The 23,493-nt window shown below is 44.6% G+C and overlaps 1 protein-coding gene across 4 annotated transcripts in view; it reads left to right on the top strand.

The window, feature by feature from the left end:
* ppox (protoporphyrinogen oxidase) overlaps nt 1-18,213 on the top strand; it is a 33,891-nt gene extending 15,678 nt beyond the window's left edge. For 2 of the 4 annotated variants that reach the window (XM_028823196.2, XM_051920810.1), the window contains exons 6-13: nt 1,785-1,938; nt 4,891-5,084; nt 5,447-5,507; nt 8,503-8,621; nt 11,560-11,673; nt 14,220-14,369; nt 15,658-15,700; nt 17,894-18,213. In XM_028823196.2, the coding sequence (XP_028679029.1) occupies nt 1,785-1,938; nt 4,891-5,084; nt 5,447-5,507; nt 8,503-8,621; nt 11,560-11,673; nt 14,220-14,369; nt 15,658-15,700; nt 17,894-18,024 (966 nt within the window). In that variant the 3' untranslated portion in view covers nt 18,025-18,213. Of the gene's footprint in view, nt 1-1,784; nt 1,939-4,890; nt 5,085-5,446; nt 5,508-8,502; nt 8,622-11,559; nt 11,674-14,219; nt 14,370-15,657; nt 15,701-17,340; nt 17,430-17,893 lie in introns of those variants that run through there. The other 2 variants (XM_028823197.2, XM_051920811.1) reach the window with 2 other exon arrangements.
* Nucleotides 18,214-23,493: the final 5,280 nt, after the last annotated feature.

Below are 23,493 nucleotides of genomic sequence, written 5' to 3'. Positions count from 1 at the left end.
AATTTCCCTGTAAGCGGTTACTCTCCCATTTTAAGGTAAGAGCTGGCATCCACCGTATTTAGTCCAGCCGTGCTTCTGATCTCTTACATCATGCTTCCTCTTGGTTAAAAGAAAAAGATTTGTCTCCTTGAGTCTTCTCGGGTGAACTCACTGACTAAAGTGGCAGGCATGTAAAACTACAAACACAAACTGCGCACATTTCTAGCAGATGCTCTTTGGTGGTCTTCCACTGTGTGGCCATGTCACTTCAGAGTTCCTTTGGGTCATCTCACTGTTTGCTAGAATCGCACAATAGAGGAAGATTACATAAAGTCAAATCATATATATACGATTACACATGCAGGAGGTGGACAAGATAATGGAAGCACCTGCCAGTCTGTTAATATCAAGGACGTGCGAAGGAGCAGGCCCGGCTGTCCATCACAACAGCCCTTCTTAAATGCTGCCGTCCAAGTCCAGAATTGAGTCCAGTGGGATCCACAGATACTCGGAGAGATGAAGGAGTCTGACTTTGGACTTTGTGCTACAGGACTTTCCTTAAAGGTTCAGTTGTTTCAATGGTGTTCAGGTCTGGTTATTGTGGAGGCCATGGACAGCACTTGAGTTCATCCAGCTGTCCGTGATGCCAACTTTAAATTAGTTTTGATCTTTGAATGGGTGACATCATGAGGGAGCAGCGTTTGTAGCACAGGGTGCACCTGCTTCTGTAAAATGGCCTTATGCTCCTTAGATGGGAATCCCATGAGGTGACTGTGACGGCTGTGTCATGGCTGATCCCCCACCATGTTTAGCCTTGTAGGTTCTAAGCGTCTTTTTTTGTTTTCTTCTCCTTCTGGATATAGGACATAGAATGAAAGAAGACCCCCTCAGACCAGATCAGGGGTCCAGGCTTCAGGCTTGTTACATCAGGTTTTGTGTATTGGTCTTGGATGCACCCGGTTTGCTAATGACCACCTTGCCATCAATTTTAACTCTGCGCTCACAATGTTTAGTTTTTGTTGAGAAGGGATCACACATTGAATATTCAGTCGTGTGTGTTCGTCCCCATCAGTGAGTTTCAGCTTGACCCCTCTTGGCCAGTGCAGCTTCTTCACATTTGGCAGATGCTACCATTCATTTAGAGATTGCCCCCCTTGACGTTTTTGTGCAGCTGTTGTGGCCAATATCCCTTCAGCATGCCCCTGTTAGTTGTCATGTGTGGCTTTGACAGTCCAAGTGGCAATTTTCAGAGCTGGTTGATAGCTGGCACATCCTGCTGATTGGCCACCCACCTTGTACGGCTCATCTGGATTTGGAATTGGACCGTAGTGACTTCAGGCTTCAGCTCCTTCTCAGGTTATTTTGTTCACTGCATGCCGTGTCTGAAGACATTCTGTTGAATATTTACTTCTGGCAGGTGTTTTTGAGTCTCCTTTTCTTAGTTATTTGTAAGATCTTGAGTGGCTTTTATTTTATTTTATTTTTCTACTATTACTTTCTCTTTGTAGTGTGATGGGTGAGTGTGAGTAAGCCCAGCGATGGACTGGCAGCGCGTCCCAGGATAAACCTCAGCTCTGGGCACCTCTGAGCTGGATATGCAGGTTAAGGGATGGATGGACGGATGGATGTGTTGAAAGCCTTGTTGTTGGGTCACTGATCTTAATTGTGCCTGTCTTGTTGTGATTTTGCCACCTAATTTATTTCCTTATTCAGGACTAGCTTTATTTTGGGTCTGTAACCTTATTGCTGGAGAGGAAACTCATTGGCACTGCAATTCACTTTTATTCTGTGATCTCCCCCTCCAGTTGGCTGACATTGCAATAGACAGCCTTTGCCGTGGAGTGTTTGCTGGAGACTGCCGGAAGCTTAGCATGCGTTCCTGCTTTCCTCCGTTATTCCATGCTGAACGCAAACATGGGTCCATCACACTGGGAATGGTGCTTGGAGCAAGAATGAAAGGTAAGGAAAAAATAAACAGTACAGCTGAGAGGGAGTGACTGCAATCTGTACGCGTGACGATCTGACTGAGATGGCGGCCCTGATTCTGGTGTCACCACTACTGTGGTGCCTGGTGATTGACACTGGGAGAAGAACTCAGTGTGTCATCGATGTGCACCAATACAGAATCCACCAGGACTTCTTCGTCGTCTTCTTCTTCTTTCGGCCACTCCTTTTAGGGGTCACCACAGCAGATCATTTGTCTTCATCTCTTCCTGTCCTCGTCATCTTGTTCTGTCACACCCATCACCTGCATGTCCTTTCTCACCACATCCATAAACCTTCTCTTAGGCCATCCTGTTCTCCTCTTCCCTGGCAGCTCTATCCTTAGCACCCTTCACCCAATATACTCAGCATCTCTCCTCTGCACATGTCCAAACCATCACAATCTCGCCTCTCTGACTTTGTCTCCCACCCATCCAACTTGAGCTGACCCTCTAATGCCCTCATTTCTAATCCTGTCCATCCTCATCACATCCAATGCGAATCTTAGCATCTTTAACTCTGCCACCTCCAGCTCTGTCTCCTGTGCCACTGTCTCCAGCGTCCTGTAGACGTTCACTGTCACTCTCGCTGATACCCGTCTGTCACAAATCACTCCTGACACTCTTCTTCACCCACTCCACCCTGCCTGCACTCTCTTCTTCACTTCTCTCCCACAATCACTGTTACTCTGTAGTGTTGATCTCAAGTATTTTCAAAATCCCCCAGGACATCTCTGAAAATATCATTTACAAATGCGGCTACAGGAGATTATACAGTAAATACGTGCTTATAGGGTCGTTACTGTCTCACGCACAGTACCTGCCTGTGCCAGTCGACATGCCACACATTACTACTCTCTAGTGCCATGACTGTGTGTGCACTTACAGGTAGAATTGAGAGACACTTTAGAGCTGTCAGTCATTATGAACCTGTGGTGATGGGGGCCATTACTGTCCATGTAGACTGAAATACTAATCAACCTGCAACACGTCCCCACTCCCTGTACTGTGAATGGTAATACTGGCTTTGGAAGACAATATCTGAGATGAGACCAGTGTCTTCTGTACTTGGTCCAGTGAAATTCTTACTTGCACGTGTTAGTCAACATGCAACATGTCCCCACTCTCCAGAGCTGAGGTTAGTAAGCAGAACCATGTGAGGTGCTTATGGCGTATGTGCGCTGCCAGCAGAGTTAGGCGGGCAGGCAGGTGGAAGTCCAAGTCGGACCAGCACATTAAAACATGAACCAAAGACTAAGCCTAGTCAGGAGGACAAGTGATCTTATGATGTGTGTATCAGGAAACTCCGAGCCAAAGGCCAATGATCGGACTGTCAAAAGCAAAACGTTCCCGAGACAATGTTTGGTTTTAGAATTGTATGAGCATAGCTTGGCCTCCAGGGCCGGGCTCCCGACAGCAGGTTGTTGTGTTGTAGTAATGGATGCTTAAAGCGCCAACACTCATGAAAAACAAGAAGTTGTTGTGGTAAATTTAAATAACATCAATAAAACAAGTTACGGGTTCAAAAACAAAACAAATGTGAAACTTAATTCTGCAGGGTTCAAAAAACAAGAAACCTGTATAAGTCCCAGGGGACGCTTAGCAGAGTGCTGACATTCGTACGAGCGGACAGGCCAGTGCCCCGGGGGTTCTAATTCTTTTACAGGTGCCTTGGGAGTCAAGGTGCTGCTCTGCATTGGTGACCTGCTGATGGTTTTCCCCTGACATTGATCACCATGTGCAGCAGGTCAGAAAGGTGTTCATGTGTTCCAGCCTTACCTGTAGCTGAACTTGCAAGGAATGAGGAGTTTCATTCAGCAACGAGGACGATTCTAACGGAATGTCTGAATGGTCTCCAACCTCCATTACTGGACACAGCCTTTGGCTCATTGACCCTCGTGTTTGGTTGTGTTGAGAGACAATTAGAGTAAAGGCAGATCAGGCAATAGGAGTGTAAACTTGAGACAGGCTAAGGTCAAAACTGGGCCAAAGTTAGGAAGCACTAACCAAAGTCAATGCCCTAATTTGTTGCTAGAAATTCTAAACTAGAGTGGAAGACACCAATAAGATTGTAGAAGTTGACGGTCTTGGCCTAAACCACATCCAAGATGGCGCCCTTTGTATGCTTATGTTGATGAGATCACTGTGTAGGACGTCTGTGGCCACACCCCCTAACAGCAACTGTTCAAATAAAGAGAAGAAGGCGGTACCATTTACAAACTGGTAACAACAAAATGTGAAAAAAGGATCTCTTTGTTAAAATGAAACTAAAAGTAAAAATTAACGAGAAAAACAAATTTCACATAAAATAAAACCCATGGAGGAAAGTGCAAAATAAAACAAAAACTTTACATAACCATAACACTGTTGATGGCGGGTACCTCTGCCAAGGCATTTGCTGGTTGCCAGCGTTAATCACCTGCAGAGTTTCAGGCTGAGCAGAGGGTGTTGGCGTCCACCAGAGAGATCCACCTGAGGGTGGCTTCACAGAAACTTACACCTGGTGCCTTGTAAATTGGCCCTCCATCTTGCTGTAGGGGGGTCTCAGTTAAAGGCAATTCATTCCTGTCCTGATTAGAGAACGGCGATTCTGCACCCCTAGTTCATTGGGATGGGGCAAAACATTGTAGCTTCATGTTCAGTTTTTTATTTGGTCCATTGGCACTGGGCATCGTTCCTGGGTGCCTTTATGTCATCTACATGCACCCTGTTTGTTGTACAGATTTCACCCTTGACATCTTTTTCTGAGACTTTGTCATTTGTAGTCTCTTACTTTTTGTTTTAGTTTTGACTTTGCCCGTTTCTCACTGTCTTCTGATTTTTCTTCATGTTTATTATTGTTGTCTAGTTTTTAGTCTTGGTGAGGACAGTTCGATTTTAGTTTAAGCCCCAAATGCACAATGCATTCATTTTATTTCTTTTTCTTCAGAAGAAAGTGACGTGAAGCAAAACAGACTCGTCCAGCAGTCCCGGAAAGAACACTGGTCCCAGTGGTCACTGAAGCAGGGATTGCAGACCCTAGCTGAGTCTCTGGAGGACCACCTCAGAAATACGGACCGGGTAGAGATACACCAAGAGGCTGCTGTTCAGCAGATACAGATGGGCAGAGAGGGTGCTTGGGAGGTCAGTCATCTTTGGGTCGTTTTACTAGTTTAATAAACACAGAATTGCTTGATGACATTTACTCCGGTAAAGGCAGAGTCCAGCCTACAGCAGGCGAGAGGAGCTTTTATGTCTCAGGGTGGAAAATGAGTGGCATGGATGCACAATCTGCTTCTGTGCCCTAAACCAAGACAAGCAATTGCTGAGAGATCTCAAAATGCCATGGACCATGCTGGGCACAAAAAAGCCAGTCGTGTTGAAGAAGGGTTGCTGATTGTCACAATCAAACAGTTACTCTTCAACACGTTAAGGATATTTGATGAGAGATCATTTCTTTTTGATTTTCCACTCCTACTTGTTTTCAATTTCTTTTCTTGCTGTAGGTTCACGTAGAAGGTGGCCGATTCAAAGCAGATTATATTGTTTCTGCAGTGCAGGCGAAAGGTAAGTAAAGTGGACTTGAACAGTTTTAATAGCCTCTTGGGACTGCACTGAGATTTGATCAGAAAAGGCTGAAAATTGATTTTTTAAATGAACAATTGAGATGTATTGTCTTCCTAGTTCTGTGTACCCTAATGACATGTGGATCAGTTGGCCAACAATTGAAATTAGCCAAATGATCTGCCAGTCATCTTCTACCATTTATCCAGTCTGGGTCATTGTGGTGGTGGCAGTCTAAGCAAAGATGTCCAGAAGTCCCCTTGACCCCCCCATAATATCCAAAATCATCCACCTGCAGAGCCACAGCACCATACATCACCGCACATTTAGGCCAGCAGTTTCAGGATGGAAGTGACATCAGCACAGTTTCAGGAGGTTGGAAGGTTTTGGCAGGTCTCGGCAAGGTCCGGAAATAATGTGTCATGGACCTGTTCGAAAATGAGAAGGAAAAACAATACATCAAACCAGACAGTATGTATCATTGTGAAGTTCGTGTCATGTCATGGATCAAACTAAACAATGCAGGCTCATTTCTGAACCTTTACCTTGTGTTCGGGTCTGTAAGAACCACGTAACATGTCGACTCAACTAAAATCATTACAAACTGAAAATAGTTTCTTGTTTATGTTCATGAACACGATAAATAATAAATTGACAATGTTTACGTCATGTCAGATTTAAGTAAAAAGTTCATTAGAAATATGATTAAAATCAAGAAATACAATTCATGTATATAATATTGTTCTAAATCAATTTAAAATGAAAAGTTCAGCCAATCTGTTATATTTGTAAAGAAAACAACGGGACACATTGCACTATTCTTTATTTTATTTGCCTTGTATAGAACTTCTCTTGCTTTTGTCACTTATTATGAATGACAGGCCACCAAAAGAAAAAAAATAAACATGAGTAATAACATAATTTATTTATATGGCACCTTTCTCAGGCTCAAAGCATTTCACAAAATTCATATATGTAGGGTCATATGTAACATTGGCTACAAATAAAATAAATAAAGATAAATCCAGGATATACAAAGCGTTCAAACAGAATAAAAGACAATAATCCAGGCTAAAATACAACATTGAATACTACAAATAACATAACTTATGATACAAACACACAGACAAAGAAGGGCCAACATGTCGGGTCTGTTTAGTGCCTTCCTAAATCGATGATTTGAGTCGACTGAAGTCATTCATTTCAGGAGGTCATTCTGGGTGCTATACAGGTGTCACCCGGAGCAGAGTGATGGTGCTGGAGAAGATCACTCATGTATTCCCATGAAGGTGAAGCAGGGCAGCTGTGATGTGCCCGCTGTTTCCAGTCTGCGTCTGTCACTCCATATTGGTCTTTCTGATCTTCTATCAGAGCTCCACTTGACTCACAGCTCTGCTTTGCGTGTCCTCACACAGACGTTTAGATTCTCTTGGACTCTTTTGGGTTTTTTCTTTCTTTATTTGTCTTCATGCCGTTTTCCTGACTCGCTCTGCTTGTTTGTTCTTTTTATATATGTTACAGCCAAAACCTGAAGTTCGGCCAGTTCCTGAATTGGCCGACCGTTTCGCATTTTGGCAGAGAGGTGTGGCCAATGTCCGAATTACCAGAAATGACCAGTGTATATGCTACTTTGGCCGGCCATTTCGCGAAGTGATGAGAACTCCCTGGCCAAAATTTGATGCGCTGATGTAAGACTGTCCGCTCGAGACGCAAAGATGCTTAAAACTTTCACATGCAGATTCAGAAGTGAGTTTTCCATTCTGCACAAGAAACTGCTCAAGGAAGGTCTTGTCCAGAAAGTGGACGCCACTTGAGATGGCCTTCCCCTCACCCAAACGCTAACCTTAAGGTCAATTAAATAGCTCCCTGATGTTAAGTCACTATTTTAGGGCTAAAATGATAACAGAAATGTGAAACCTACTTATATACCTAATCTTAATTATTGTGAAACAACCAAGTGGCGTCCACTTTCTAAACAAGAGCCGCCAAGGCTACACTCGATGCAATTGCACTACTAAGTGCGCAACAAATTGTTGCTCATGCCTTTTTTCTTCCGACTTTGGCTGATCGCCCCGTGCCATTTCACAAATCCTGAAATCGAGGAAAAGATCGGACATTGGCTGCTCAATTTACAGCGACATTGGCCATTTCCCGCTTTGGCCGACTTCGGGTGTTGGCCGTAACATATATATTTTTTTAATGTCATTTGTAATGTTGCCCTGGTCCCTTATGTGTTTCAGACTTTCGGTTATCCCACCAGGCCTTTATATTCCAGTGGATGGCGGTGCCGCTAGTCAGTTATCGCCGGCTTTGGCTCTTCACCTTCCTTTTTTTCTTCCATTTCTGCTGATTTTGTTCATCTTTAGACCATTTTACATTTTTGACTTTTGCCCTTTATTTTAGTTTGCTCTTTTGACTTGGTGGGTTTGGTGTGGTAATTTTTTGATTACATTTTGCTTATTTCGTATGAAATATTTCAATTTTTATAATTTTTTGAATATTATTTTTGTTTTAGAATGTATTACTTTTGCATTTTTGTACCTTTTAAGATGTTTCATTATTTTGTTGTATTGCGTTTTCTTGATTTAATACAGTAAATTTAGATCATTAATAGTCTTGCCTATTTGGGCCAGGGCTGTGGAGGCTCTCCTTCCCCTTTTTGGGTTGTTAGGCCTTAGCCCTTTATTATCTTTAGGGCATTTGGCCCCTTTTCTGTGTGCTTCGGCCCTGAGTCACAGTGGCGGCACATTGTGCTTGTCTGGTGGCTCACACTTATGTACTAACGGAATGACACGACAGTGGAGACCGTCATTGGTCCATGGTACACTTGTGAGAAGCAGGAGATGTAGTTAAGCAAGTCACTTCCTAATCCTTTGGAGATATCTTCTTTTTAATCACATTGTCTTCTAACTGGACATCAATAAAAATCATTTCTAAGTTGTTGGCAGTCAGATAAAATATCTGATAAAATATCTGATTGACTGTTTTCTGTCTGCAGTCCTGAGCTCAATGCTACCTCCTGCTGCACAGCCCCTTGCAGAAGAACTTCAGAAAATCTCACCAGCGTCTGTGGCTGTGGTCAACCTGGAGTACGATGGACTCGTTCTGCCTGTTACAGTAAGTGGAGGTGGGCTGGGGTTCATATTTTATGGCAGCTCCCCTTGTGATGACCAGTGTCGATGCCTTTTTGATTTTGTATGTTTATTAATTAGCAGGGCTGCTGTTTGTGATTACAGTTTTATTCTGCTGCTCTGTAAGCTGCCAGTGAATCTTAGAAAAGAACAATTAGAATATTAGAACAATTCAGAGAACAGGCTGATTAGCCCAGTATGGTTGCCAGTCCTGTTCACGTCATCTCTCTAAAATGACTCTGAGACTTGAAGGTCCCCACAACCTGCTGTCCACCACACTGTTTGGTCACTTATTCCATCAGTCTGGGTGAACTTTCTAAGATTTGTGCAGAATTTGCTCTTATCAAGCCTCCAGCTGCGTTCACTGTGGTCTTGTAGAAGAGCTCATTTTGAAGTAACAGCAGGTATCCTCTGTACCAATTCCATTCATCATTTAGAATTTTTCAATCATCTCTCATCTTAAACTCTGTTTGCCTAAACTCTAAAGGTTCATCTTCTCGAGTCTTTCCTCCTCACTTGTTTTGTATGGTCTTCTTCTGTCTTTTGTAATATGGGGGTCAAACCTGCACACAGGTTAGGCTTCACCAGTGTGTCGCATAACTCAAGAGTACCTTTCATTGACTTGTCCCCCACACACTGGGGCGCTATATAACCTAACAGCCTATTAGCTTTGTTAATTGCTTCTGTCCATTGTCTGGATATACTGTAGGTAGTGACCGGTCCACTACAACTCCCAGGTCCTTCTCATAAGGGCTATTTTCAATCAAACATATTTCATTCCTACACATAAAATACTTTAATACGTTTGCAGCCTCACACCATGCATACGCACATTTCTGCTCAGTTTTCCGAAGGGTGGCACCCAGCATCAAGGCAGTGCATTGTTTCTGTGTGATCTCCCATTCTTTGTTATGATTCATATCCATGACACTGGCATTATCAAATACACGGAAATTAATTGCATATCTTTTACACATTTAGGGCACTTTTTTGTAATCTTTCTTTAACGATATAATGGTGCACAGAATGGCCAGACTATTCCAAATACTGTAGCTGCTTTGGCGTTGTTAACCCATTGTATCTGAGTGTGGTATCACAGCAGCTGATCGGAAAGCTCTACGGCGAGTCGTGTCGAGAGCGCAAGGGATTATATGGGATACAGCTTTACTTCATTTAAATAATGTATACTGTTAATAATTAAACATGTGAGGGTGCAGTGGCACAGCAGTAGTGATGAGCTGGTGCCCCGTTCAGGGATTGTTCCTGCCTTGCACTGTATGCTTGCTAGGACTGGCACGACCCTGGATGGATAGATAGATGGAATAATTAAACATGTATAATGAAGATTTTTCACTGTTCCTTAAAAGTTTTGAAGAATTGTCACTCTAAGCTTACCGCTGGTTTTACATTTATTACAGACGCTTATTGTGAGGCAGTTGGTTACATGGAGAAAGAAAACGGAAGGGCAGGAATTGGGAGTCGGTACGTTTGCTAGACACAGTGCTGCTGCAATAAATGTTTCCACCCAGGGTTGTACGTGTCCTGGAGGTCTGAAATCTGCAATATCATGAATGTAATGTATTCTGTGTGGCATTCACTGCCTACGCGCACCTGTCAGCGTAACAGAATTCCCATTTAAGAAACATTTGGTAATTAACGAGTGGGTCAAGGAACACTTAGAATACGAAAGATTTAACATGCTACTTTAGTTACAGTGGGCTTTGAGAAACTAGTAAATTAAACATTGATTTTAAGATGAAGTTCGACTTTCATGACAAAATAAGTACAAGATTAAAGTGGAAATTTCAAGATTAAAATTGCCATTTTGATTGTAATCTCGACAGACTTTGTCTTCTTTACTGTGTCCCTATTTTTTTCGTTCTTTTCTGTGGTCCTAATATGTTTCTGTATGACACTCAAGACATTCGCCTTTTCCTGTCAACTTTTTTTTTTGGCACTGTTTGAATTTTTGAGTGCCACACCATCGGTTTCCTTTTGTTGCTCATATCACTGCCTGAGCCACCAAACAATACGTTTTTCTTTGCCTCCACTTTACTGAGCAGGACCCCCACTTCGCATTTGGTGAAATTCTTCTTTTTTACATGTGCTTTTGACATTGTCTTTTAACAAAACACTGAACAGAAAGGGCTATTTATATTGACTTGCAAATTCAAATAGGCGTAATTCTGGGAGGAGTCGAGGTGGGGCTGTAGGAGCGTGCACGTGCGTTAAAATTCATGTTGATTGGAATTTATAAAGTAGAAGTGCATGGAACTTTGCTTATGCACCTTTCTATGCATCTGAGTTTTTTTGTGCGTACACACGTTTCTGTTTCTGTTCGTAGGCCATGTTTTAGTGTGAGTTCTACTCATGAGGCCCCTGGTGATTTGTTAGATTTCAGCATGCTTAATCTTGGCAGCTCCTCTCTCTTTACATTTTCTGAATCCCACAGTAGCTCTTTGGCAGTCCCTTTTCCTGCCTCTTCATATAGGAATTGAATGTGAATTTAGGGCATGTGCCGCCCATAGTCCGTATGCTTTAGTTCTCTCTGACTTTTCCTAATGTGCTTCCAGTCCTTTCTTGTCTCTTCATTTTCTCCTACAATAATAAGAGAACCTCAGTGGTCTCAATATTTTTCTCTAGATGTCTTTACGCTTCCCTAATTCCTTTTTAACTGTTGCCCTCATGTTCTCTTAAGACCCTTGGTTGGCACTGCAGTTAGTTTACTTGCACACTTTTGGCAATTGTTGTGTTTTTTCCTTTTTCTACTGCTGGGTTAGACAAATTGGACTTCCATTTGACTGAATAACTGGCAGAGTTTTTTTAATGGCCATATTTAAATGTAACACTAACTTTCTTGACAATTGAAGTAAGATGGTAACCCAGAATTCCAGTGTATTAATGTCTGCTTTCTCTTTTTAAAGGGCTTTGGTCATTTGATACCATCAACAGAAAACCGAGCTGTGCTGGGCATTGTGTATGACTCTGACGCTTTCCCCGAACACAACCGGAAAGGCCCTCCTAGCACCCGGCTAACGGTGAGACGCAGCTTTAAACTTCAAACAAACCAGAGAACTTGAGTACAGACTTTAAACTTTTGTGGTTTCAGAATTGCTCAGGTTCTGTTGTGAATTCATTTTGCTCTTTATTTTTTTCCCTTTTTAATGGTCTTCTTGGAGGTTTTATTACTCCAGGATAATTATTCACTAGTTATTTTACTTTTTTACACCAGTCTAACAGTGTTGATTTTATTTTTACAGCATTTCATGTTTGCCATGTGTTTTGATGGCATTTTGCAGCCTCATCATCATAACGCTAGTCGGGCTGTCAGGGTCTCAGTCACTTCGACACCAGTTATGACATTAAGGTTAAGAGATGGCCTTGGTGTCCATTTTCTGTCCTCGTTTCTTTGCTTTGCTTATCTAAACTCTTTTCAGTAACAGCTTTTTGGCTGAGTGGGTGTTCAGCTATTTTTAAAGGAGCTTTTTGATTTCCCGGCTACACTCCTGGTGTGTCACATCGTGTGTCCTGGTCTTCTGTTCTAAATACGTGTCTCTCTTTGAGACAATACGGGTTACGCATGAAACAACTGTTGTAAAAAAATAATTGAATATGTGATAAAGTGCATGATTCTTATATCCATTAAAAGTAGGGTTTCTATATTAAAACACGAGGTTCAGTCATAAGCTTGACATCTTTATTTAACTCTTAGTTAGAATACAAATAAATGATGAGGTCTCTGAGTGTTGAGCTTAACTTTGTCATCTGTAAAGTGTCACAGGGGGCTACCCACAAACCCATCCTCAAACCCCTAAGAGTCTCGTCACACCTGAAACCCCATAAATTCAAACCACAAAAGAATAAAGAAGACACAAAGAATAAAGAAGAAGAATTTTCATATAATGATCAAAGAAAAAATAAGTCTAAGTTAATTCTTGTAGAATTGTGTTGTTAGTGAGATACAGTATGTGCGGCAGTTCTGTCTAACAGTAGGAGGTCTAACTCTTTATATTTAGGAATGCTACAGTTTTATATCCTTCACTATGTTAGGATTAGGGTTGTATGTGAGGTTCATGAAGCTCAAAGAGTTTAAGCGGCCGGCCTAAAGGCTCCACAGAGGCCTACTCTGAAGGCCGCACCCTAAACTCTTGAAGCAGGCTTCTGGCCTGCAATGTAAGTTCAGAAATCTCAGAGAAGGAAGAGGCCCCTGGCCCATGGTAAGAAAAACAGTGTTGTTTCATATTTAGAAATGTACCGCAAATATTAAAAAATAAGTACAAACACAGCACAAAAAAAAGAAATCAAAGTCTGTAATCCATAAATCTTAATACTAATAACAACAAACGTTTAAATACCTAAAACACGAGGAACAAAACATTAAGAACCTAAATACCAAAATACTAAGTAATCAGTAAACCAAACAGCATTCAATAATAAAAGCAGAGACAAAATCTAAATTACAAAATCTAACTCAACAGAAGACAAAATGAATAAATAAAAAGAAGAGGCAGATGAGCCAGGACGAGACCAGGGCTACTTCCTAACAATAAGGAAGATAAAAAGCTTTGAGGTCAGGCAGTTGTAGACACAAATGATGGCGGCGGGTGGTGATGAGTTGTATGTTTTTAGCACATGAAAGTAACAATTTCACTGGAGTCAAGGGACAATAAACAAGGTCTAGGCAAACCCATCGTACCTATTATATAGCGCTTTTCACATCCATCCATCCATCTATAATGTATTGCCTTTTAGAACCATCTATCATTAATCATTGTCCCGGGTGTGCCAGTGTGCTGCGTGTTGATTGGCACATGCCAGTAAGAACATCACTGGACTCTGTGCAGGTGACAGTAAAGTCCCAATAAATCCATTCCATTGGGCCAATGCAGGATACGCTGATTTAATTGTTCAGATTTTAACCTTAAATCAGATTTGATATGAATAAGGGACACGTCACCACAGTGGGACCGTTAACATTCTGCTGGCAGAGGCCTTCATGCTACGTGGAACATAACTGCACTCAGTGACACTATGGTCACCATATATGACTAGTTAAATGCAGACCGTAGCTTGGACTTCGAGATTTTCCTTACCCTGAAAGTGATTTGTTTGGGAGGTACAAAGGGATTAGTGTGGTATTAGTGTGTGATCTTCAACTAAACATGGCTGATTAAGGCGGACTCCTTCAAATGGAGACACTACACCTTCAGCTTTATCTGGCCTCATTCAGACAGGAGATCACACTTGATGGAGCTGACAGCACAAGTGAAATGCGCCATACACCTGATTTAGCATGTGATGTCAGTCTGTGATTGATTATGAACTTCCATTTCATCTCCGTTGTTCCATTGGTATTTCATCTTGGTGTGTATCTGCTCTTGATGTCCGAGTGTGCCCAGTCATTACCCGTGGTCTGCTTGGTGTTTCTAAACTGGCTCCATGTGAGTGTGGGTGTTGTGTGTGACCGACCGTACGGTGGGCAGACACAAGATGCGATGCTCTTGAGACTCTCTGTTTAATTAAGCAGATTAGAGAGTATTTCAACAGTATGCCCATTATTCGTTTGGCACTTTTGTATTCTCAGGTGATGATGGGAGGAGCCTGGTTTACAGAAGAGTTTGGCAGCCCAGAGGAGGCCGACCGGACACGGCTTTTACATGTGGCAGTACAGGCAGTCAAGTCCCATTTAAATGTCAAGGAGATGCCGTCGTGGAGCAATGTTAACGTTCATAAGGTGGGTTTCATTGGTGAACTGGAAATTGAAAGGTGGACCAGGGTCCTCTGTCACTGCAGCATCAGCAGTGATCACTATCTGTAGACTCCCCTCTCATAATAACAAAAGGTGAACTAAGGATGACAAGGATTTCTTACCATTGTCCGTCTCTGTTTTACACATTTTAATCAACATGTCAAGTACGTATGGCAAACGTCTTAAGGTAAGCTTGTTCTGCTCACTGATCGTGGCATCAGAACGTGGTGACGTGATTAGCACATACTAGTAAGAATTTCACTGGACTCCACACTTGACAGCGAGGACAATAGAAACCTTTTCATTCACACAGCATTCTCTGATCTGCTTAATCCCAGCAGCTGTGGCCTTGAATCAAGTATCAACCCAGGATTGGGCACCAGGCTATCATCCGGCCATTCACTCTTACTGGGCCAATCCAGAGTCACCTATTTATCTAACACGTAACTCTTTAGAAAAATCCACACAGACATAAGAAGAATGACTGAGCTCAACACAGGCAGCAACCCACAGTGAGATTCAAGCAGAGGATGCTGGATCCGTGAGGCAGTAATACCCACCACTGCGTCATCGTACTGAACGCGGAGCCTAAGGTGCTGTCATAAATGGGAATATAATTAACTACAGAACGGTTCTAGGTCATGGGGGCCATAGCCTGTTCCAGCATGGCAGGAGTTGGGGTCTGGGCAGGCTCACTCGTCGCACCCTACACTGTCACTCACACAGGGGTGACTTGGAATCGCCAGTTAACCTGCCACACTTGTGTTTGGGGATGTGAGTGAAAAGTAGGAGTACCTGGAGGAAAACTCACACAGGCGGACACAAACCCTGGATGGTGTATCTCTGTGTATACATAGGAAGGGCAGCTAAATGCCATGATAACCTAAACTTTTATTTTAAGCCCTTAGCCATGGCCATGTGTAGTGTATGCCCACCCTTAGGCAATGCAGTGTCAGGAGGCCCCAGTGGGCTCAACATACACATTTAACAAATAAACAAATGCACATAATTAAGAATTACAGTGTGCAAATACCACAAAGAAACACAGAGACATAGCAAGATATCAAATAGAAGAAAATGTTTACAAAATACGCCATCTAAAATGCAGAAGCCTGAGGTCGGGGCGGTAGGACGCCCTCTACAGGTTCCTTCTTGTTATTTGGCCCTTCTCTAAGATAGAGCTGTCAGGTTGTATGCTGGAGTATTCCGGTCTGTCATTTTGATTCCACAGGTGCTTTTTGTTGACCACTCAGGTGCCTTTCTTCTCTTTCAGGACTGCATACCTCAGTACTTGGTGGGACACTGGAAGTGCCTTGGTAAGTTGATTTGCTGCAGAGGATTGTTGTTTTCCAGTGTTGTTTTTTGCATTGTGTCCCATCTGTACTGCTACTTCAGGGTAGGAGATCTGCAGAGGCAGATAGAGCAATGTCCAGTACACTGCGGGGATTTTCAGGTGATTGCTTTACAAAGCCTTGTCATAGTGGAAGGAAACATGGCGTAAGAAAGGCTGGAGAGCGTAAACTCCAAATAGTTGATTGTAAAAGTCCTTGTTGGCGTGAGCTGGACACCTGGGTGCTGCACACATCCTTCTGACCGGTGGTCCTGTCTTTAAGCCCAGCATCCAAGCAGTGGTTCTCTAGTTTAGTCCTGGGGACCCCCGGGCCTTCACTTTTTCAGTTTCACAATCAGTCATTTTAGCTTCTCATTTATTTAGCACCCCTCTTGTCTTATACGGCGTTCAGCAGCGTGGCACGTAGACAGTCAGCAGAGCTTTAAACGTCAAACTCTCTTCTGGTTTTCCTATCAGTTTGCCTTTTTTGGTGGCATTTGCTCCCCTAATTGTGTCATAATACTAACGTTTAAGAAGGAGCAGAGCAGACACAGGCCAAAACAACACGGGATGCTGAAAAGCCAGAACTGCTTCAGCATCACACTATCAAAGTGCTCAGTAAGAAATAACGTGTGAAATAAGCAGGACACCTGGAAAAGCAGGGTGAAAATCTTAAGAACCAAATTTTAAAAAACAAAACACTAAATTATCCATTTAAATTATCACTTAATGTGCCAGTGCACCAAATGTCAAAATGAAAAAATGCACACAAGAGCCGAGAGTTACCATCATCCCCTATGTTGCCTTGCACAGGGGTGTCTTTAATAAATAGACGAGTATCGACTGTCTGTGCCCGGCCTTGACAGACTTAGCCCTGCATTACCGCCTGGCTGCTGGTTTTCATTGCTTCCCATTTACTTCTGCGTATAATTTGGCCCTTATGTTATCCTGACATTTCCTTGTTTCTGTCTGAAAATACTCCGTTGTCTTGTAATGTTCAGGCTGAAGTTTGTTAAACAGGGAAAAGGAACGACAATCTGAAATGCTAAGTCGCTCGTACAGTAGCTCATTAAATGTAACAAAGTCAGAAACCCCATGAACTCTAACACCAGTTATGTTGCACACGACTTGCACTAGGAATGAAACCCCTGAAAATCCAAACTTAATTGTTTTATACTTCTGCACCATCTTAGAAGTCGTCAGCATTGACCTTTGTGCCAGAGTCTCAGTGAATTGTGGCTGTCATGGCACGGCCTCTGGAGCCGCTGCTACCCTGAGTGCTAAAATGACATCAAAATATGATGTTAGGAAATATAAGACAAAAAAAAATGCAATGAACTGCATCTTTCAAATCATCACAGTCCCAAACCCACGATGCTCAAGATTAAGCGTAGAACAAAAGAAGAATCTTCCTAAATAAGAAATGTCTGTGGGTTTACCTCAGAGGAGCAGATTACAGCACCTTTGTAAGCTCAAAATGGCTGCACACAGTTAGACAATCAAACTGCTGCTGCTGCTGCTGCGGTGGTCTCATTGGCACCAGGGGCTGATGTTTATTTTTCAAATTTGAAGTAAAAAGAGGAAGACCCCCCCACCATCCATCGATTTCATATTGTGAGTATTTAGTTTAGGGTCACAGGACGCTGTTGTCTCTACTGGCAGGATTTGGGACCCGGGTTGTGGTGCCAGCCCATCACTGGGCACAGTCACCCGCACTGGGCCATTGTAAAGTCCCCCTTAACCTGCAAACTCCACATGGTCAGTCCTGGGCTTTGACCCCGCTGCGCCAGCCCTTTAGTATGAAAGTCAGTCCTTCAAATGAAGCTGAATGAAGAGCCCTGAGTACCACAGCCTGCAACACGGCGGTCCGTTCATTGCATCGCCCGACTGTTGTAAGACACTTAAAGAATTTACAGAACGTCAGCAGCTACACACGGGTGCAAATTCAAGGCAGTCAATGGCCTCTGAGTAACAAACTGGTTACCTGACAACTGGAAGCCATGGCAGCACACCATCCACTTTGGCTCAGGGTCCCAGAGTTTAGGCCATCGCAGCAGCAGTAAGTGAACATACAGATGGCCTGGTGAAAGAAGGCCTGTGGGATGGGGGGGCTGCGCTGGATAACACGGGGGTCCAGCACTCGGAGTGTAAGTTCTTGTGCCTCTCTCTTTTAACACAGACAATATCTGGAGTTTGATCGAGCAGCACCGCCTGCCTCTCAGTCTCGTAGGAGCCTCGTATGAAGGGGTGTCGGTAAACGACTGCATCTTCGGTGGGAAGAGAGCAGCAGAGAGGCTGCTGGGAAACTGACTGCTCAGTTGAGCCTTGTTCAGGTCTGAGGTCCAGAGAACCCTTGGGATGGGCCCACTCTCGATTGGCACTTTGGGCTTTTCATGGCTTGCTGCTTTGTCTTAGCTGGGCTTTGTTTGCTTGGGCAGTAATGTAGGGGCCTTGGGATCAAAACTATTTTTGAAATAAAAATGTACCAAAGTGCTTACAGTGAATGTTCTAAAATGTTCTTGGTCCTGTTCCTGTCCCCATGCCCCGGTGCACTGACGGCTTAGGGGGCACAACTCGGTGGGCTACTGAAATGGTCTGAAGGTGGAGCAGGCAGCAAACTGGTGTATTTGGTGAATTGGGAAATTAAAGGGCCACATAATGTCCTTCAGACTAAAGGAAAAGACCAAGCAAGCGTTATGTTGTGTTGCGTATTTGACCGAGTGTGCCCACCCGCTAAGTGCTCTCGTTTGCAATGCAGCTTCACCCTGCTGTTCGTATTACACTCACACACTGATGACAAGTCATGGAGGTATCGTGGATGTGAGTGCCACCATCAGCATGAAAGTGTAAAGCAACGACCGAAGGAGCTGGCAGGGGTACGGTCACTAAATAAACTCTCCAGGCACCCCAAATCGGACATTAACTCGCCATGAGAAGTAACTTCAGGTAGCTGTGCCAAGTCCTAGGTGGCAGCTCTGACGTGTGATGCTAAACGTGCGTTTGTCAAATCCACTCGTCTCCGCCACGTTTTGCATTGATAGTCCAGTTGTGCAGGCTTGGGGCGCACAGGCGGCATTTTATTCCAAAATTTGATTCCTTGTGGAACTTAGAAAAGCCCCTTGGAGGCATTTTTGTAACTTAACCTTTCAATGATGTTCAGTGGGACATCTACAGTGAACAGGAGGGTGCAATGAGTAGTTGATGAGTTCCTGGTCAGTTGTCAGTCGATCCCACAAGCATCGGACTCAAGTTATCGTAGTGCTGGAGAGTGGCAACACATGAAAGGCATCGAGAATTTCATGGCCGTCCTGCTCTGGGCACATGCCAGTAAGGACTTGATGCGCCGCTCTTCTCTCTTATATCGTCTCTTTATCTCTGTGTTGTCGCTGCTCATGTTGATGTATTGTGTGATGATTACTAGCATGTAGGACTAAGAAGTTCATTGAACTGTACGTGAGGTGGTACACCGCTATCTGGGGGTCTGTCATGTCCATCTATCTGTTATTTCTTTACCTGTCTGGTCAAGTGAAGCTCTGTACGTTGATCCATTCTGGTTTCTCTGGGCACTAGAGAGTAGTGACATGGAAGTGACTGGAACAATAAGGACTAATCTCACTTCCATCTGTGACACGTCAGAGCTTTGTGTCTGTCGCTGGACATGGCGCGGCCGAGCGTTCCTGTGGATTAACACACACAAGTCTGCACACATGACAGCCTGAGCAGGATGTGTAGCGTCCCCTAGGCCGTGACAGACCAGCATTACAAACGGGAGGGCACACGTCAAAGACAGCCACCTACTGGCGGTGGCCTTCACCCAAAGTGCGTCACAATCATCTGCCACATCCACTGCTAAAGCACAAGTTGTTGCAAGTCCCGATGTGAGGGGGACAGTTTGTTTGAAAGGCTTACCGAGGTCCTCTCTGACAATGGCAGGGGTAAAGAGTGTCCCACAATGTGCCATTAACAACTGTAGGTCCTCGGCTGGAAACCTACTGGTGGAGAGAGCCGTTGAGAAGACTAATGAATGGGGGGTCTTGTGTCCAGAAATGCTGGACTCTTGACAGGTGGGTGGGCGCCACGCGAGTTACTGGAGGTGTTTGAGTGAATGTTTTCGGATTGTCTGCTGTTGTTTACGCAGGGTCTCCATTCAGGAATGTCCTCTCGGTGTGTGATGGCTGCTATCCACTTGAACACGAGGTTTAAATGATTTCTCAGCCATCACTACAAACATGTTTGTATCATATTCACGTGAAGTACAATCTTGTTGTGTCTTTTCATTTTACGGTTCTTCCCTCATTAAAGCCGACTAAGACTGCAAATGTGACCGGTGGAAGAAACACAGCGGCTTGCTGCCCTCCGTGTGGCCGCCATGAGTTAGGAGACACCCGGGCACAGTAAGAGAACAGGCCTCTGCGCTGGCGTCTCTTAGGAAATAAGCCGATTAATTATTCCAAATGAAAGGCCAGGCCGAGGCTCACATCCTCAGCAAGTGCGATAAGACCAGCAGCTCCCTGCTCTCTGGCCTGTCATGCTATGCCAGCCCCAGCAGGTGGCGCCCTTGGCCTGCCATTTAATTCTGCTGCCCCGATGGCCGTCACATCTTGTAGCCGCGTTTGCATCGAGGACTCCTTATGCCTTGTAGGCTGTGGCAGGGGTCTGAAATGTTTAGACTTTGAAAGTCTTTGAGAAAATGAGCTCTACAGGAACACATTTTATTTTTATCTTTCAACTGGTGAACTGGTGAACAGGTTCTGTTTGTCTTCTCGGTACTCAAATGTGGCACTTAGTGCCACGGCCCCCCTGCCAAGTTGTTTTGACTGCCTAAGTTAAAGTCATCCCTGATGGAGGATCGCAGGAATTGTGGGTAGAGGGGTCCTTTCATCAGATTAGCGCTACTTCAGCTGTGTGTGGAATGGCCAAATGGGGGAGACAGCTTGATGGATGAGGTCTCCAGGGCTCTGAACAAATCCAAATCATATTATGGGATATCATCTACTGTTAAATTCTACTCCGTACTTCTAAAGTTTTTATTTTTATACTGTATTGAGGATGACTCGTGTTCTCTTCTGTGTATTGTATTGTATTGACCCCCCTTTTTCTTTTTGACACCCACTGCACGCCCATCCTACCTGGTAAGGGGTCTCTCTTTGACTGCCTTTCCGGAGGTTTCTTCCGTTTTTTCCCTACAAGGGCTTTTTGGAAGTTTTTTCTTGTCTTCTTAGAGAGTCAGTGCTGGGGGGCTGTCAAGAGGCAGGCCTGTTAAAGCCCATTGCGGCACTTCTTGTGTGATTTTGAGCTGCACAAAAATAAATTGTATTGTATTGTCTTGTAACTCTTGAGCCTTCTGTGAGTCTCCCCCAGTCCAGCTTTAGAGCAAGGAAGGGGGCCGCGTTCAGGGAGGGGTCATTAGACAGGCCAGACTCTGACTGGCAGCGCCACCTTCATTTATTCTCGGGTGTGTCCTTTAGCGCCTCCGCCACTATCGTGTCATCCCATAGGAATGTTTAGTTTGGAATTCCCTCACACTGACCGCATCCATCACACTCCCTGGTTTCCACCTTGTGTTTTACAAATGGACCACTTTGGATGTCCTCCCCACCTTGAAAGTTCACTTTACAGTCTCCTGAAACAACAAACAGCAGCAGCCTTCCAAGACTGGCACTTGGGGGCCAAGCTTAGTAGTTCAGGGTCAGCACTGCCAGCTGCGGTGAGGACACGGGTGGCAGCAGGTGAGTCAGTCCTCACCCCCTGAGGGTGCCTGAGTTCTCCTTCATCCACTGATCCATGTTTCCCTTTTGGCCTTTTTCCACCATAGGCCCAGTACACAGTGGCCTGCCGTGACTCCCATGATGCCTCATTAGTGTCAGGAAATGGACTTTCCTCCAAGACAGAATAATGTCAGGCTTCCAAAAGCTGCTGCTGCTCAAGCACTGACCGGGACATCTGAGCCCCTCACCTTAACGCAGCTGGGACCCCCTGAGCTACCTGCTGCCTTCAGCCGCCAAAGGCCCAAAAATGGGGAGCCGGCAAACAGCCAACAAAATAACAAAAGCCACACGAGAGGAGGAGTGACTGGAAACACTTAGCTTGGAGTTAAATGGAGATTTTTTAATAAATTGAATATTTATTAACACAAATAGTAAAATACAAACAAGGGGATAAAAGAGGCAAAGTCGCTGTCTAAGAGGCAGTTCACAGCTAACAAGTCCCAAGAGGACGTCCACAGATCCGAATCGTTAAACGGAGATAAAACACCGGAGCGCCGACAGAGGATCCCCCAATCCTGAGCCTTCTCAGCCAATTCAAGTAGCCAGAGTGCTGGGAGGGGCCAGGGGCGGTGATGTTAGGCTGGCCCCGCCTCCTCGAAAGAGCAATGAACAGAACCGCATGTGAAATCAACACAACAATAAGACATAAACTGCAGCTTGACAACGCACAGCAGATCAGTAAGAGTCGGCCTGCGTCAGGACATGTAGAACTGTCCTTGGGGGGACACACTCGGGCGGTGCCATTTAAGAGTTAATAGTCACTGGGACAAGGACGAGCGCAGAGCATTAAGACTGTGAATGGGCCGTAATTTGAACCTGCATCCCAGGAGGGAAGGGGCAGCCAAAGAGCCAAACACACAAGCTAAGCCCGGCGGCGGCGGCGGCTGACCGGAGGACTTTTATTATTTAACATCGAGCAACAAGAAGTCACTCCAGTTGTAATGAGCTGTGACGTGAGCAGGCAGCAGTGCCAGGGGACCCCGAAACTGGGCTGTCACGGGCAGAATAATTAGGGACCTCGTGAGTGACCGTCCAGTGCCAGGTGGGCACAGGTCAGAGGTCACCGCCATCACACCAGGAGATGAAGGAGCGGAAATCCACGTCCAGAGCTGCATGGAGGTGGAGAGCAGAAAGTCCGAACATCCGTGCGCTACAAGCTGTTTCACTCGGCTTCATCGGACCAAATCTCACACCAACACACTAGGGTGGCACCCACAAGCCTGGGCATCATGTGTGACCACACCCCCTGGTACCCCGTCAGCGCCATGCTGCCACATCAACAAAAATCAAACGTGAAATGAAATAATAACAGCGAAGAACACATTTTATTTATCAAATTCTAGCGATTCCAAAACCAAAATCAAAAAATATTTAAATGCGAGAAGAAATTAAAAACGTATTTGATTAAATTTGACAAAGGAGGGGCTTAAGATAGCAGCTCTGTGTTAAAGGGTGGCTGCGGACCCTGGGCCCAGCATCGTCCACTAGGTGTCACCCCGCCAGCTCCATCGGTGGCTCACTTAGTGGGAGTGGTGTGGCTGGTTGGGGGTCCTGACTGGCTGACTCTGCCATTCTAATTCAAAGGGCTCACTTAGCATGGCCCCCTCAAGAAGACAGTCCAGCAGCCTCTGACATGAGCCCTGCTCACGCATGCAGCGTGGTGTCTGATGGGGGTCTTAACGTGTGCAGATCCCCCCACAGCAGGCTTGGCCATTCTAGAACCTTCCGTTTCTTTCTTCTCAGACACTCCGTGACACATCCCCTGGTATGCTTAGGGTCGCCGTCATGTCGTGAGGTCCACTTCAAGCCCCTTCTGATCAATGGACAATTCTTAGAGGACCTGTCATGGTGGGCTGCCCAGACCATGAAGCCCCAAAGCAGAGCTCCATCCCCTGCTTTACCGTTGCCATCAGGCTCTTCTGGACAAGTTCTTTCTTTGGTGTTCACCAGACATGTCCTACGTTACCGTGGCTAAGTAGCTTTGTCCTTGCCTTGCCTGTCCGTTGTTCCA

Source organism: Erpetoichthys calabaricus, chromosome 17 (assembly GCF_900747795.2).
Source record: "Erpetoichthys calabaricus chromosome 17, fErpCal1.3, whole genome shotgun sequence".
Classification (NCBI taxonomy): Eukaryota; Metazoa; Chordata; class Cladistia; order Polypteriformes; family Polypteridae; genus Erpetoichthys; species Erpetoichthys calabaricus.
This window is presented reverse-complemented; position numbering and strand designations above follow the sequence as displayed.